The sequence below is a fragment of the Leucopleurus acutus genome (genome assembly GCF_964270905.1).
Source record: "Leucopleurus acutus genome assembly, chromosome: 3".
NCBI lineage: Eukaryota > Metazoa > Chordata > Mammalia > Artiodactyla > Delphinidae > Leucopleurus > Leucopleurus acutus.
In genome coordinates this window covers 113,510,984-113,526,817 of record NC_139145.1, presented here as the reverse complement: position 1 = coordinate 113,526,817, position 15,834 = coordinate 113,510,984, and the positions used below count along the sequence as shown (strand labels likewise).

Sequence of the window (15,834 nt, the reverse complement as noted above, 5' to 3'; positions counted from 1 at the left end):
ACGCTAAGCATAATAAGACGCTAAGCATAATAAGCATAAATGCATAATATAAGTAAAGCACAGTATCTGGTACATAATAAGCACTCAATAAATGTTGGTCATTCTTATAATAATCTAGGTACTCTTTCCAATCCTAGGCTTCCAGGTCCCATTTATCACCCTTTGTCCCAAATTCATCACTTCATACACACATTTATAACTACTCCAAACCCTGAAGTGGTCCTGACCCTTCTTGAGGTCATGGGCTATAAGAAAAGTGCCTGAGCTGGCAGCAGGAGATTTGGGTTGTAATTTTGAGAAATCTTCCCCAACCAAGGCTGATTACCACTGAAAAGGATATGTATATGTGAATTAGAGTCAGGAAGCATAATATTTATGCAGAGAAAAGTGAGTAAAATTAGTTAGGGCAAGGAAAGAAAAAGAACACTACCTTGATTTCCATTAGGGCACAACTATTGCTGTAATTCATACATTAGTTCAGAGTGAAAAAAAAAACGAGAATTCCAAAACTGAATATAATCCATTTGAGAAATTTTCTTTAAGTTCAGAGTACTTTTTATGTTAAAAAGTAGACATTTCTAAAATAATTTACTAATGACAATTTATAAAATGACCGTCTATGATGATAAGCTATGTAGATGAAGTTATCAAGTAATTTTTGAAAAATCAATGATCAGGCATGAATCAGAAGTCCTGGAAAAGAAAAGTGACCAATAACCTATAAAACGGAGTTGCAGAAAAAAAGTCATTACTAAGTGAAAGAATGATTGATGACTCTCACTTATGCAGAAATGAATAAAAAATTTTATTATAGCTCACCTGTAGTTTCTGAGTCAAAGAGTCCCTCTGTTCTTGTAGTTCTCTGGCATTATCAATTTCTTGTTTTAATCTTTCTATTTCCTAGAAAAAGTAGAGCAATGTCTTTAACAATATTTTAACTATATCAAGGAGAGAGAAGGCCTTATTTTTCCCTGAAATTATTGTCCCAGTCCTTAGAAAAAAGATGACTTAAAAAACACTCCTTTATACTGATTTCAAGGGGTAAATTCATCTTTATGGGTATGTTGTCTAGTACAGCATAATCTTAAGCAACAAATCAGCTTGGTTGCTTTGGTACAGCACTGCTTAGAAACAGCAGTCTGAACATTTTAAGGTTGCTTCAAGCTTTGTGGATATAATTCTTTCCTGGGATATTAAATCTTTTGACTGGAAACTAGACAAAGGAACAGCTTGTAAAATTCATTTAACTTCTAATGGTTTTCTGTTGATCGTATGAATGCAACTCTCATTACAGAAGTCAAGAGGCAGTATCTCAGTCTGACTGCCTCACTGTAGTTCATAACAGACACAGGGATGGGAAAAATATGAACAAGCTTAATATCACTCAAGAAAAATTTCATCCTAAAAACACCCCACAACCTGACCTTACTGCATAAAGTACCTTTAAATCTGACATAGACTGTAATGTTTGTACACATATTTTAGTGAGATTACAGACAAGTGAGAAGTAGCAAATACCTCTTCCTTCACTTTCAGCGTCTCTTCCAATTCTTGTATTGTCTGATTTAATTCTGTCTTATGGGTATGCACCGCATTTGCTTGACTACTAACACATTCAAGCTCAGTAACCTAAAATTAAATGAGAACACAGATTAAATTACACGACAATTTCAAAGGATTTCTTGCTGAAGACATATAAGTCCCTGATAGGTGACTAATGAATTTTGAATCAATATATCAAAATTAATTTTGAGAAATATTGACAGGGTAGGATGAATAGAATTGATTTGTTAAAAATATCAATTTAGGGGACTTCCCTGGTGGCACAGTGGTTAAGAATCTGCCTGTCAATGCAGGGGACACAGGTTTCACCTCTGGTCCGGGAAGATCCCACATGCCATGGAGCAACTAACCCCTGTGCCACAACTACTGAGCCTGCACTCTAGAGCCCGAGAGCCACAACTACTGAGCCTGTGTGCTGAAACTACTGAAGCCCGTGCACCTAGAGCCCATGCTCCGCAACAAGAGAAGCCACCACGATGAGAGGCCCGCGCACCACAACGAAGAGTAGCCCCCACTTGCTGCAACTAGAGGAAGCCTGCACGCAGCAACGAAGACCCAACGCAGCCAAAAATAAATAAATAAAATTTAAAAATTAAAAATAAAATCAATTTAGGACTAAGGATAAAGAACAAAGGAAATAATTAGATTTGGTCATGAAAAGGTTAAGAAAACTTAAATTAAGTGATTAATGACAGTAGAGAACCCCTGTAACAAAAGTCTTCTTTAAAAATTTCTTCTGAAAACAAGTTCAAAATCAGCCATCTGCCCTCCATCTGTAGCCTTCAAATTAAATATGGGTTCTGAAAACTGGCCTTGCAGAAGTGAAAAATTTTTCAAAGACATTTCTAAAATGTAAAGGAATCTGGAAGAAAAGATATGCTTAAAATACAACTTAAATCATTTGATACTAGAATATCTTCACATCAATTTGTTCTTAGAGCAAAAGGGAACAGTTCTCTACTCAATACAAATTTACTGAGGGTCCAGAGAGCAACATAACTTCTAATGTGCACTTGCTATTTTTTGAGAGAACAGAGAACGGCATTATCCCTAAAAGTTATACCATCCAAAAACAGTCAAAATAGACAGAAGTCAACATAAACACACACACACCTTATCAAAGCTCTCTACACATGTCAGGATCTCATACATTTTGATTGACTAGAATATAATAAATTATAGACTACTAAGGAAACAGCAAATCTCTCTCCCTCACATTTTCCAAGTATTGAATTAACCTCCATATTCTGTCACTCTACCTCTCATATCCCTTTCTTGCTTTCTATTCATGCTCTAATAGCCTTGTGCAGACCCTTATCATCCAGGTGTAAACAAAAACAATGACCTGCCAGTGGACCTAATTATATCCTTTGTCTATTTTTATCTCTTCTGCAAACTGCTAATATCCATCTTTCATTGTGTGACTGTCCCATTAAAAGCCTTTCAATGGCTCATCTTTTTCACAGCATCAAATCTAAACTCTCAGGTCCTCCATAAGCTAGCCACAAACTACTTAAACATCTCATTGCCCAAGACACCTAGTTATGCACTTTCAGCTAAAAGCAGGCAAATCTCCCTGTCCTAAGAACAAACCATGCTCATATCCATCTTGTTGACTTAACTAGAATGTCTTCTCTTACCTTTGAAAACCATTCAAAACTAACCAAACCCTCAACTCTCAGCTCAGAATGCACTTCTCTAGAAAGCCATTCCTATCTACTCAAGTGCTCAAGGCTCTCCTGACCTCTGGTCCACAACACTGAACATCTGTTCAAAAATCTTGGGAATTATTTCCCTATTGTTTAATATATATTAGTTTTCTTTGCTCAATTAGGTAGTATATTCCTCACGAGGAGTTCTAGTTTTGACACTGATGGAGTAGCTTTTACTGGATTACCTTTCCCTCAGATAACAATTGCAAATCATGGGCAAAATGTAAACATCAACTGTTAGAAGGCCCTGGTGAATGACCAAATTGGGCAAAAGACTGAAAGAAAGCATCATACTGGGTGAGATACACATTTACACATCTTTTTGCCTGAAGGCACTGTGCAGTCTGGTTGAGTTGCTTGACTAGAACTCAAGCAAAAACCTGAGATCTTATTTTCTCAAGGAGTCTGAGGAGTTGGGGATGCCTCAGAACAGATTAAGCAACTAGAAATTCAGGGAACTGTATGAAAAAATGACCTCTAAAAAGCATACAGACACCCCTTCAATCTTTGGCTGACTTCTGAACTGAACATGTAAAAGTAGGAATCCAAGGAGTTCAGCGGTATGGGAGAGAAGCTAGAAGGCTGAAAGAGCTAAGCCGTGGTAGTGCTCACCACAGAGAAGACACTTTGAGGTTAGAGTCCCACCAAATTAGGTCTTAGCAAGCACCTTAAGCTTCCCACTGAAACCCCAGAAGGGTTATGCCTTAGAAATAAAGATTTTCCAGGACTCAAGGATTCACCCTAGAATTAAGAACAAAACGGAAATAAACCAACTAGTAAAGCATAAGTCTATACCTCCCAAAATTCAAAGTACAGTCAGCCCTCCATACCCACGGTGGATGTGACACCTGTGGATACAAAGGGACGAATGTACTATGCCATTTTATATAAGGGACTTGAGCACTCGTGGATATTGGTATCCAGGAGGTGGTTGGTGGGGAGGGTCCTGGAACCAATCCCCCTCAGATACCAAGGGATGACTATACAAGTCATTTAGCTGCTCACTGAAACAAAATTCAACACTGAATATTCAGAGAAAGATAACAGAATCTATGGGCTCTATAACATCACCTCATTTACCATTTCCAATATACAACCAAAAATGACTAGACATGAAGAAATAGGAAAACACAACCTGTAGTAAAGACAAAATATGTATGTATATATATTTATAAATATATATAAAAAATGCTAAAGGAGGTTACCCAGGCTGAAGGGAAATGGTACCTGATGGAAATTCAGACCTACAGGAAGGAAAGAAGAGCACTGGAAATTATAATTATGTGAGTAAATAAAAATACTTTGTTTCTTTAAAATTCAGTTGACTACTTAAAGCAAAAATTCCTCAAGGGCAGGGAATACGTAAAAAGGATAGCTCCTCAATGAATGTTTTTTGGATTATGAATCAGTTGTCCTAAGTTAATTTTTCTTATTGTGGTAAAAAACAATAAAAAACACAGTAAAAGTTTATCATCTTAACCATTTTTAAATGTATAGTTCAGTAGCATTAAGTATATTCACATTGTTGCAAAAGTATATTCATCTTGCAAAATGGAAACATTATATTCATTAAATAACAACTTCCCTCTTTTCCCCCTCATGAGTTGACTTTTATACTTAGGATAGAACGGTGTTTACTCAGGGTTCTTACTCTCCCTCCAGTCTCTACTCAACTTCTACCTTACTTCCCCGGTCATCCTGGTCCACTAAGTACACTCCTCAAACTGTGCTCTAAGTCCATTTCCTTTCGTCTATGGGGTTCACTCCTTTGGCAGCTGTCTGGAAAACAGAAACTAGTGGCATCTGCTTCCTACTGGGTGAATGCATATGCTTTGAATAAAATAATTCTTTATTAAGTAATTGCTTAGTCTTCTGATATTAATGGTATTGCGATGTCTGATTTTTCTTTTACTGCCCCATATTTGTATTGTTACCAACTTTTATAAAGAATTTTCTACCTGTATTTTTCAAATTTACTGTTGTTTCTTTAAGAAATAACAATAAAATAAAATAATAAAAGCATTATCATTAACTCTGGAATTACATGTCAATTCAGTATCTCAATTTTCACAGGAATTACAGAGTCTATGTTATTGTTCCTATTTTATAGATGAGAATACTGAGTAGAAAGTGGGGAACAACTTACCAAAGGTCAGACAGCTAATAAGTGGCACAACAGGAATTTGAAATCAGGTGTTTGGACTCCAAAAGCTGTATATTCTTCATTCCCATTAAACTGCAGAAAATATTTTTCTTAACCAATAAACATATAATACAAACCATATATATGTTTTGATAACCAACAAAAATCTCCATAAGATGTTCCTGTGCTGAATCTACATGTAAATTTCCTCTGATCAAGAAAATCTGTTAGCCATAAATCCTTACCCATAGCAGCCCTGAACTTACCCGTTTGTGCAGACGTTCTGCTTCCTCTTGATATGCAGCAAGTTGCTGTTTCCATTGTTTCACATTGGCAGTGGACTCCAACAGGGCTGCAGTGAGTTTGGCATTATTTCCTTTGAGGGTAGCCAGTTCAGCCTCCCAATGTTTGCTGATTGCTGAACTAAAATAAAAGAAAATTCTACCCATTATGCTGAATATTGTTACATTGAAGAGACAACAGTACTCACTTCTATTATTTGGTCTATAATCCATGAATGTTTCAAAAACAACCCCAAAAGAATAAAAACACAAATATTTCACTGAAATGTTCCTAGTGAATAAAACCTACCAAGTAAAGAAATATAAAAGCTACCAAAGTAGGAGGCTTAATATGGAAGAGTTCCCTTCTTTATGACAGATACAAGTATCTACAGAAGAGATTCTACCCATTCTCTTTTGAGGAATAAACATTATATCTTGAAAAATATTTATAAACAAAACCTAACAACGTACTTTATTTTTTAAGAGCGTCAAAGCCTGAAGTACAATTTCATTCCTTCATATATAACATATGAGGATGCTTCAATGTTAATAAGGTCTGGAACATGTAATACAGTATTTCTTTTGAAGTTGTTGATTTACGTCATCTTATTCAGAATTCTTAAATGCCCCAAATACAAAATTTGCTGTAATAAATTGAATTCAGGTCATATGATAGGCTAGACCTAGAAACTGGTTCTAAACACTTAACTTCTGATAGAATTCCAGTGTCACTTATAGAACAAAACTAAAGCAATCACCTTTTTCCTCATTTAATGTTCTACTTGATAAGTTACCCAGAGTTAAGTATCTCAACCAAGATAATTTTCTATTACAAAGACTATTCCATTAGGTGAGAAGACCCCTCTCTTGATAATTCCTTCTTAACTTTCCAATGAAGAAAGAATTACCTCATTTGAAAGAAAAAGATGGTTTCTCTTTCTCATTATTGAACCGTTTATTCCTATTAGTGAAATTCTACTAACTTCATCCCATTAACTAGTGATGATAATAGCTTTTTTAATCAGCATTTTGGGTTTTAAAAAGTCATTTGCATCACAGAGCAAATGTTTTGGTGGATTGATATTTTATAGTAATCTTAATATATATTGTATAAAAGAAAGTATCATTTCAATCATCAAGATTTCTAGAGCTCATCACCAGGAAGAAGACATATCAGCATAACAAGATCATTTCTGTGGCGTTCTTCCCAAAAATGCATAGCCATCATTCCAATTTTGTAAAAACATCATATATATTCTACAAAATAACTGATTGGCACGATTCAAAAGTGTCAAAAAAAGGTAAGTTTGAGAAACAGAATGGAGGAGACTAAGAAGAAATAATGAAATGCAATGTGGGATCCTGGATGGGATCCTAGAACAGAAAAGGGACACCGGTGAAAACTGAGATCTGTAGTTTAGTTAGTAGCATTATATCAATGTTAATTTCCTGATTTTGATAATTATATTATGGTTATGTAAGATGTTAACATGAAGACAAGCTGGATGAGGGTGTATGAGGATTCCCTGTATAGTTTTTGCAATTTTTCCGTAAGTCTAAAATCAGTTTTAAATGAAAAGTTAAAAAATTTTCTGAAGTTTACAGAAAAAACTTCATCAACCACAATGAAAGGACAAAATCAAACAATCAGTTAAGCTATTAATTTAACAATCCATTTCTATCCTTAAAAAGAAAGCTCTTTCCATTTCTTCTTTTGTGGAATGCTTTTCCAGGTTCAGATTTTCTGAGTAAACCATGCACCGATTCACCTGCCCTAACTGAGTTATAGATTTTTAAACCATCTACCAATTTTTCTGCTACAGATGTTAGTTTTATTTAAATGGACTCTACAATCTGACAACAAAAATCTTACTGAACTAATTTAAACACTTGATACATGCAAATATCAAACCTCTTAAAAATTAAAGAGCAGGGCTTCCCTGGTGGCGCAGTGGTTGAGAGTCCGCCTGCCGATGTAGGGGACGCGGGTTCGTACCCCGGTCCGGGAGGATCGCACATGCTGCGGAGCGGCTGGGCCTGTGAGCCATGGCCGCTGAGCCTGCGCGTCCGGAGCCTGTGCTCCGCGACGGGAGAGGCCACGGCAGTGAGAGGCCCGCGTACCGCAAAAAAAAAAAAAAAAAAAAAAAAAATTAAAGAGCAGAAAAAAATGATTTTGAATATTTCTAAAACAAATTTGTTGAAAATTTCACAATTATAAAGTAAGATTACCATCTTTATAAAAGGAAAAAGAACAAAAATGAGAGTGCTTTATTTCTCTAGGTTTTATCTTACAATCTGTATGTAGCAAAGTCCATTAAGAATTTGAGAACTCAGCCTACATCACAATTATTTCAGTCATTATTTGTGTATTGTCCAAATGTTAGCCGCTAGCTGCATGTGACCATTTACATTTAAATTGCTCAGAATTAAAGTAAAAAATTCAGCTTCTCAGTCCCTTTGGGCACATTTCATATGCTCAACAGCCACACATGACTAGTGGCTACCATACTGGACAGCAAAGATACAGAACTTTTCATCATCACAGAAAGTTCTACTAGACAGTACTGCCCTAGATGATCTCTACATTTCCGTTTTTTTTCCCAATTCTTTGCATTATGGGCTGAATTGTGTCTGCTCACGAATGAATGTGTTAAAATACTAACCCCCAGTACCTCAAGATATGAGTATATTTGAAGACAGGGTCTTAAAAGAGGTAATTAAGTTAAATGGGGTAATTAGGGTGATCCCTGATCCAATATGACTGGTGTCCTTATAAGAAGATGAATTAGAACACAGACATGCACTGAGGAAGCTCATGTGAAGACACTGGAAGAAAGCATCTGCAAGCCAAGGAGAGGTCTCAGGAGAAACAATCCTGTCAACACCTTGATCTTCAGACTTCCAGCCTACAGAAAATAAAAGTCTATTGTTTAAGCCACCCAGACTGTGGTATATGTTAGGGCAGCCCTAGCAAACTAATACTACATATAACTTAAAAAAACCCCACTATATATCTGTAATATTGCGATTTATAATAAACATACATTTTGGTCTTTGTCCATGGTTCCTAGTTCAATAGTTCCCCAAACCCTTAGACTTTCCTAAGCAATAGAGCAATGGGAGCATCTTTTTTTATAATATTTGGTCTTTTGTCCTTAGTTCCTGAAACTGATCCAGAACCATAAAGGTGAAATGTGTCCTGTTATTCATAATAAGCCCTGTTCAGCCACAAGTAAGTTTATGTTAATGAGGTGACTTTGGGAAACCCCTAAAGATGGGGGGACTGGCTGCCAAGGAAACCAACCATGAGAACAGAGTTGGAACTTTCAGTCCCAGTCCCTGATTTCCAGGGAGGGAAGAGGGGCTGCAGACTGAATCAATGACTAATGGCCAATGAGTTACTCAATTATGTCTACATAATGGAGCCTCCATAAAAACCAAAAGGATGAGGTTTGGAGAGCTTCCATGTCAGTGAACCAGAATGCATTCACATACCACTGTGCTGGGCCCCAAACCCCACAGTGACAGAAGTTCCAGGGATCCTTGGGTGAGGGAAGAGGCCACCACTGTGGAAAAGCCACAAAGCATGGTCAGGATTCTTTTCCTCTTTGGAAACAAAGCCTTAACTCACTGGGAGAAGGGGAGAAAATCTTGTTACCCCCACCCTCCCAGACACAGATGAAGACCCGTGATGGCTAGGGGAAAAGTAGGGAATAAAACTCTATAACCCTGTGAATAGAACAAAAAACAGTCCTAGACTACTAGAGGTCCTAGACAATTAGAGGTCTCCAACCTTGGGGGATGGGGCAGGAAACTCCTGCATAAGACTGTTAGATTTACAAGGTTGAATTTGTCTGCTACTTGGAGGGGTACAGGATCACTGAGAGAACCCCACCCTGATACCCCAGGACACAGGGCCTGCCCAAGATTGAGGCTGGACAAGGACAATAGAGAAACCTACCCTATCCCCTACCACCAAGCTGACAGCAGCCTTCTACTGGGGGGAGGTCAAGAGACAGACCCCCTCTGAGGCAAAGGTACATAGAAAAGACCAAAAGCTGAGGGTGGAGCAGAAACAGTAAGAAAACCTTCCAGAAACCCAAACCCAACTCTAAGCACATGGTAATGCTAGACATGTTTAAAGCCTGTGATGTACTCATGGTAACCACAGCAACAACAAATTCCAAATCCAGGTCAACCCCTGAATAAACCAGCTTAACCTTCACACTAACAACCTAGCAGAAGAGTCAGGCCCATCTCCAGGAGTAAATACTATTTATCTTTATTGAATGCCTTACTTTTGGCATTCAATAAAAAATTATAAAACATACCAAAAATCAAGGGAAAAAACCTACTGCCAAGAGAGAAAGCAGTCAACAGAGTCACACCCATAGATGACCACAAAGTAGTATTTATCAAACAAGGAATGTAAAATAGCTATGCTAAAGGTTTTAATGGAAAAGGAGGACACCCTGTATTGTCAGATGTTGAATTTCAACAGAGATGGAAACTATAAGAGTCAAATGGAAATGCTAGAGGTAAAGAACATGATAATAGAGATGAACAATTCTTCTGACAGGCTAATCAGTAAACGTGACATGGCTGCATAAAAGTCAGTGAACTTGAAACCAAATAGAAATTAGCCAAACTGAAACACAAATAGAAAAAAGAATGAAAAAAAGAAAGAAGGTATTCAAGATGTGGGGCAATGTCAAACTGTTCAACAAATGTGTAGCTGGAATCCCAAAAGGAGAAGGGAAAAAAAGGCAGAAGAACTATTTTGAAGAGAATCTGGCTAAGAATTTTCAAAAAATAATAAAAGACATTAAACCTCAGATCCAAAAAACTCAAAAACATATTACATGTAGAGGAACAAAAGTAACAATTACAGTAGGTTTCTGATCACAAACTAAGTAAATCAAAAGACAATGGAGTGACAGTCATGAAAGAAAACAATTCTCAGCTCAGAATTCTACACGCAACAAAAATACCTCTCTAAATGAAAGTGAAATAGAGTTTTTCAGACAAACAATAGATGAGAGAATTCATTAACAGCAGACATACACTATAAGAAATATTAAAGAAAGTTCTTCAGGTGAAAGACTATGATACAAGAGCAAAACCTGGATCTCCAAGGGAGACAGGAAAATATCTGAAAATGATTAAAATGAAGACAGTTATAAAGGGTCTAAGACAATCCAAAGGAGTCCATAGTCTTTTAAACAAATGGTGCTGAAACAACTGGATAACCACATACAAAAGGAAAAACAAAGAATCTTGACTCATATCTCATATTCAATACAAAAATTAACTCAAAATATAAAACTATAAACTTCTAGAAGAAACCATAGGAAAAAATGTTTGCCTCCCTCAGTTAGGCAAAGGTTTCTTAGATACAACACCAAAAGGATGATCCATTTTAAAAAACTGAGAAAAGGGATTTTATAAAAATTGAAACATTCTCTTTGAAAGACACTATTTAAAAATGAAAAGAGATTCTGGAATGCAAGAGTGGATCAACAAAGCAAAAATCAATATAGCATACCACATTAACAGAATGAAGGGGAAAAAAACCATGTGATCATCTCAATTGATGTAAAAAAGGCACTTGACAAATTTCAACATCCTTTTGTGATTTTTCAAAACACTCAATAAACTAGGAATAGAAAGAAACTACCTAACATAATAAAGGCCATGTAAGAAAAGCACATAGCTAATATCAGATTCAAAGGTGAAAGACTGAAGCCTTTTCCTTTAAGACCAGAAATAAGAGAAGGATGACTATTTCATCATTTTAAATTCAATATGATACAGGAAGTCCCAGCCAGAGGAATTAGGCAAGAACAATAAATAAAAGGCATTTAAATTGGAAAGGAAGAAGTGAAATTATCTCTGTTGCAGATGACATGATCTTATATGTGGATAACCCTAAAGATTCCACAAAAAAGCTGTTAGAACTAAGAAATGAATTCAGCAAAGTTGCAGGATACAAAAATCAGCACACAAAAACTAGCTGTGATTCTATATACACTGAACAATCTGCAAAGGAAATTAAGAAAACAATTCTGTTCACAATAGTATTAAATAGAATAAACTACTTAGGAATAAACTTAACCAAGAAGGTGAAAGACCTGTACAATGAAAACTATAAAATGTTGCTGAATGAAATTAAAGAAGACACAAATAAACAGAAAGACATACCATGTAGATGGACTGGAAGATTTAATATTGTGAAGATGTCAATACAACCCAAAGTGATCTACAAATTCAATGTAATCCCTATCAAAATCCCAACAGTGCTTTTTGGAGAAACAGAAAAATCCATCCTAAAATTCATATGGCACCTCAAGAAACTCTGAACAGATAAAACAATCTTGAGAAAGAAGAACAAAGTTAGAGGTCTCACATTTCCTGATTTCAAATATATTATAAAGCTACGGTAATCAAAATAATGCGGTATTGGCATAAAGGCAGACATATAGACCAAAGGAAGAGAGAGTCCAGAAATAAACCCTCACATATGTGGTCAAATGATTTTCACATACATGGTTGCCATGGCCATTCAATGAGGAAATGACAGTTTTTTTCAACAAATGGTGCTGGGAAAACTGGATATCCACATGCAAAAGAATGAACTTAGTTCTGTGTCTCACACCATATGCAAAAATTAACTAAAAATGGATCAAGCATAAGCAAAAACTATAAAACCCTTAAGAAGAAAACATATGTGAAAAGCTCCATGACATTGGACTTATGATGATTTCTTGGATATATCACAGAAAGCACAGGTAATAAAAGAAAAAAATAGATACAGCTGGAGTATGGCAAAATTTAAAACTTCTGTGCATCAAAGGATACAATCAAGAGAGTTAAAAGGCAACCCACAAATTGGAAAAGATATTTGCAAATCATATATCCAGAATATATGAAGAATTCCTACAACTCAACAACAACAAAAAACAAGCAGCCTGGGCTTCCCTGGTGGCGCAGTGGTTGAGAGTCCACCTGCCGATGCAGGGGATACGGGTTCGTGCCCCAGTCCGGGAAGATCCCACATGCTGCGAAGCGGCTGGGCCCGTGAGCCATGGCTGCTGGGCCTGTGCGTCCGGAGCCTGTGCTCCGCAACGGGAGAGGCCACAACAGTGAGAGGCCCGCGTACCACAAAAAAAAAAAACCAAGCAGCCTGATCAAAACATGGGCAAAGGACTAGAATAAATATTTCTCCAAAGAAGATACACAAATGGCCAGTAAGCACTTGAAAAGATGCTCAACATTGCTAATCATTAGGGAAATGCAAATCAAATTCAAAATGAAATGCTACCTTACACCCATTTGGATGGCTACTGTCAAAAAAACAGAAAATAACAAGTGTTGGTGAGAATATGAAGAAATTGGAACCCTTGTGTACTGTTGGTGGGAATGGGGCAGCTGACGTGGGAAACGGTATGGCCGTCCCTCAAAAAATTGAGAATAGAATAACCATATGATCCAGTAATTCCACTTCTTGGTAAATATCTAAAATATGTTTGCATAACAATGTTCATAGCAGTATCATTCAAGATAGTTAAAAGGTAGAAGCAACCCAAGAATCCACTGATGCATGGATAAATAAAATGTGGTAAATACATCATACATACAGTGGAGTACTACTGAGCCTTAAAATGGAAGGAAACTGAGACTTCCCTGGGGGCACAGTGGTTAAGAATCCGCCTGCCAGGGGGCTTCCCTGGTGGCGCAGTGGTTGAGAGTCCGCCTGCCAATGCAGGGGACACGGGTTCGTGCCCCGGTCCGGGAAGATCCCACATGCTGCGGAGCGGCTGGGCCCGTGAGCCATGGCCGCGGAGCCTGTGCTCCGCAACGGGAGAGGCCACAACAGTGAGAGGCCCGTGTACCGCTAAAAAAAAAATCCACCTGCCAATGCAGAGGACACGGGTTCGAGCCCTGGTCCAGGAAGATCCCACATGTCGCAGAGCAAATAAGCCCGGGCACCACAGCTACTTAGCCTGCGTGCTGCAACTACTGAAGCCCACGTGCCTAGAGCCCGCACTTTGCAACAAGAGAAGCCACTGCAATGAGAAGCCCGCACACTACAATGAAGAGTAGCTCTCGCTCGCCGCAACTAGAGAAAGCCCGTGCACAGCAATGAAGACCCAACACAGCCAAATCAAACAAACAAACAAAAACTTTAAAAAAAAAAAAAAAAAGGAAGGAAATTCTTATACATACTATGACATGGAGAAACCCAGAGGACATTATGCTAAGTGAAATAAATTAGTCACAAAAAGACAAACACCATATGATTCCACCTATGTAAGTTAGCTAGAGTAGTCAGATTCGTAGAGACAAAAAGTAGCAGGGTAGTTTCCAGGTGTTAGGGGGAAGAGAAGAATGGAGAATTTTTGTTTAAAGGGTATATAATGTGTCAGTTTTGCAAGATGGAAGAGTTCTATAGATTGGTTCCACAACAACGTGAATATACTTAACAATATTGAACTGTACACTTAAAAATGGTTAAGACGATAAATTTTATGTTATATATATTTTACCCCAGTTTTTTTAAAAAGGAAAAAAAGGGCTACATACTGTATGATTCCATTCTTTCTTTAATGTATGATTCCATTTATATGACATTAGGGAAAAGGCAAAACTATAGCGACAGAAAACAGATCACTGGTTGCTAGGAGCTGGGGGTAATGGGGAGAGGCTGACTACAAAAGAGCAGGAGAGAATTTTGGGGGGTGATTGAACCCTTCTTTACCTTGATTGTGTTGATGTGTACACAACTGTACAAATTTGTCAAACCTCATAAACCTGTACAGTAGAAAAGGTGAATTTTCTATACATAAATTATACTTCAAATAAAAATATCACACAACTAAAAGAAAAGAAAGTCTATCGAAGCACTCCTAGATACTCTTTCTATGACTTGTAGGATTCCAAATAATAGGAGCTCTGGAAAGTCAGGTCTTCTCAAAATGGGTAGAATGGTCTCTAAGCTGCTCCACTCATGTATTTGTTGGCATAGGAAGAGACTGGGTGGGCAGGAAACAGAACAGCTGTGACACATAATAAGAGAGTTGAAAATTAAAAGGAAGGAGATGAGGGCAACTGGAGATGGTGATAAGAAGTAGATAGGAGAAAAAGGATTAGAGAGGCTGAGATATACACAAAGGAAAGGAATGGGACATAGACAAGGTATAATTAAAATTGATTTGGGCAGGAAAAAATTAAAACAATGCCTCTGGAACAGGAAAGAAAAAGATGAACAAAGTTTTGATATACTATAGCTTGTTTACTTCATATCCCTGAACATGTTTTGAACCTCTAATGTATTAAGTAGTGATGTCTGGCCACAGATAAGCTGATCAATGGATTCCCATTAACCTTTTTCTTATTTCCTCTGCAGAGCCCAAAGTACTGCTGATTGCACTAAAAAACAAATGTTGAAAAAACTGTCATATCAAATACTTTTTCGCATATTGCACAAGAGTACAGTAAACCATAACAATTTGAGACTTAATAGTGCCGAAATGAATACTACAGCAGAGCAGTTCAATGCTAAGTTTTTGTTTCTGCATTTTTTTATACTTGGTTCCAAGGTAAATAAATATGTGTTGTTAAGGCTATTTTGCCATATCAACCAAAATTTCATCTTTGTTGGTAAATCTGAATCTTTCAGAACATTCTTGCTACCTGTACTTAATGAGCTGCTCCTCTAATAATCTGTCTTTCTACAGCACAACTTAGGAAATAAAATGTTTTTGATTTTGGTCAATCTGCCCTGTTTTCTCTCTACAGCTTCTTTATATATTCCTTTCACCATCCAGTATATTAGAATACCTTCCACAATTTCGGTTTATAATGAATTCTAGAGTGCCCTGAAGGAAGTTCCACATGTGAGCTATCTCAGACATGTTCAGACCTTACATATAATGTTAAATACTTGGCACACTTTCGCAAGTTTGCAAAAACAATGTTCCTTGCTTTAGTCTACAACTCTAAGGTATCACGTTCCTGATTTTTAGCGGTAACGAATACCTTGGGATTACTTCTGATACCAACATTTTAAGTTAGCATTTTACATTTCAGAACACTTGTTTTTTTTAAAAAATATCGGGGTTCTCTGGCTACT

General features: G+C 37.1%; 1 protein-coding gene across 2 annotated transcripts in view; it reads right to left on the bottom strand.

The window, feature by feature from the left end:
• Positions 1 to 15,834, bottom strand: part of HOMER1 (homer scaffold protein 1) — a 126,672-nt gene that overhangs the window by 20,634 nt on the left and 90,204 nt on the right. For both annotated transcript variants that reach the window (XM_082836373.1, XM_082836372.1), the window contains 3 exons: positions 5,685 to 5,841; positions 1,519 to 1,629; positions 820 to 900 (listed from right to left, as the gene is read on the bottom strand). In XM_082836373.1, the coding sequence (XP_082692499.1) occupies positions 820 to 900; positions 1,519 to 1,629; positions 5,685 to 5,841 (349 nt within the window). The remainder of the gene's footprint in view (positions 1 to 819; positions 901 to 1,518; positions 1,630 to 5,684; positions 5,842 to 15,834) is intronic.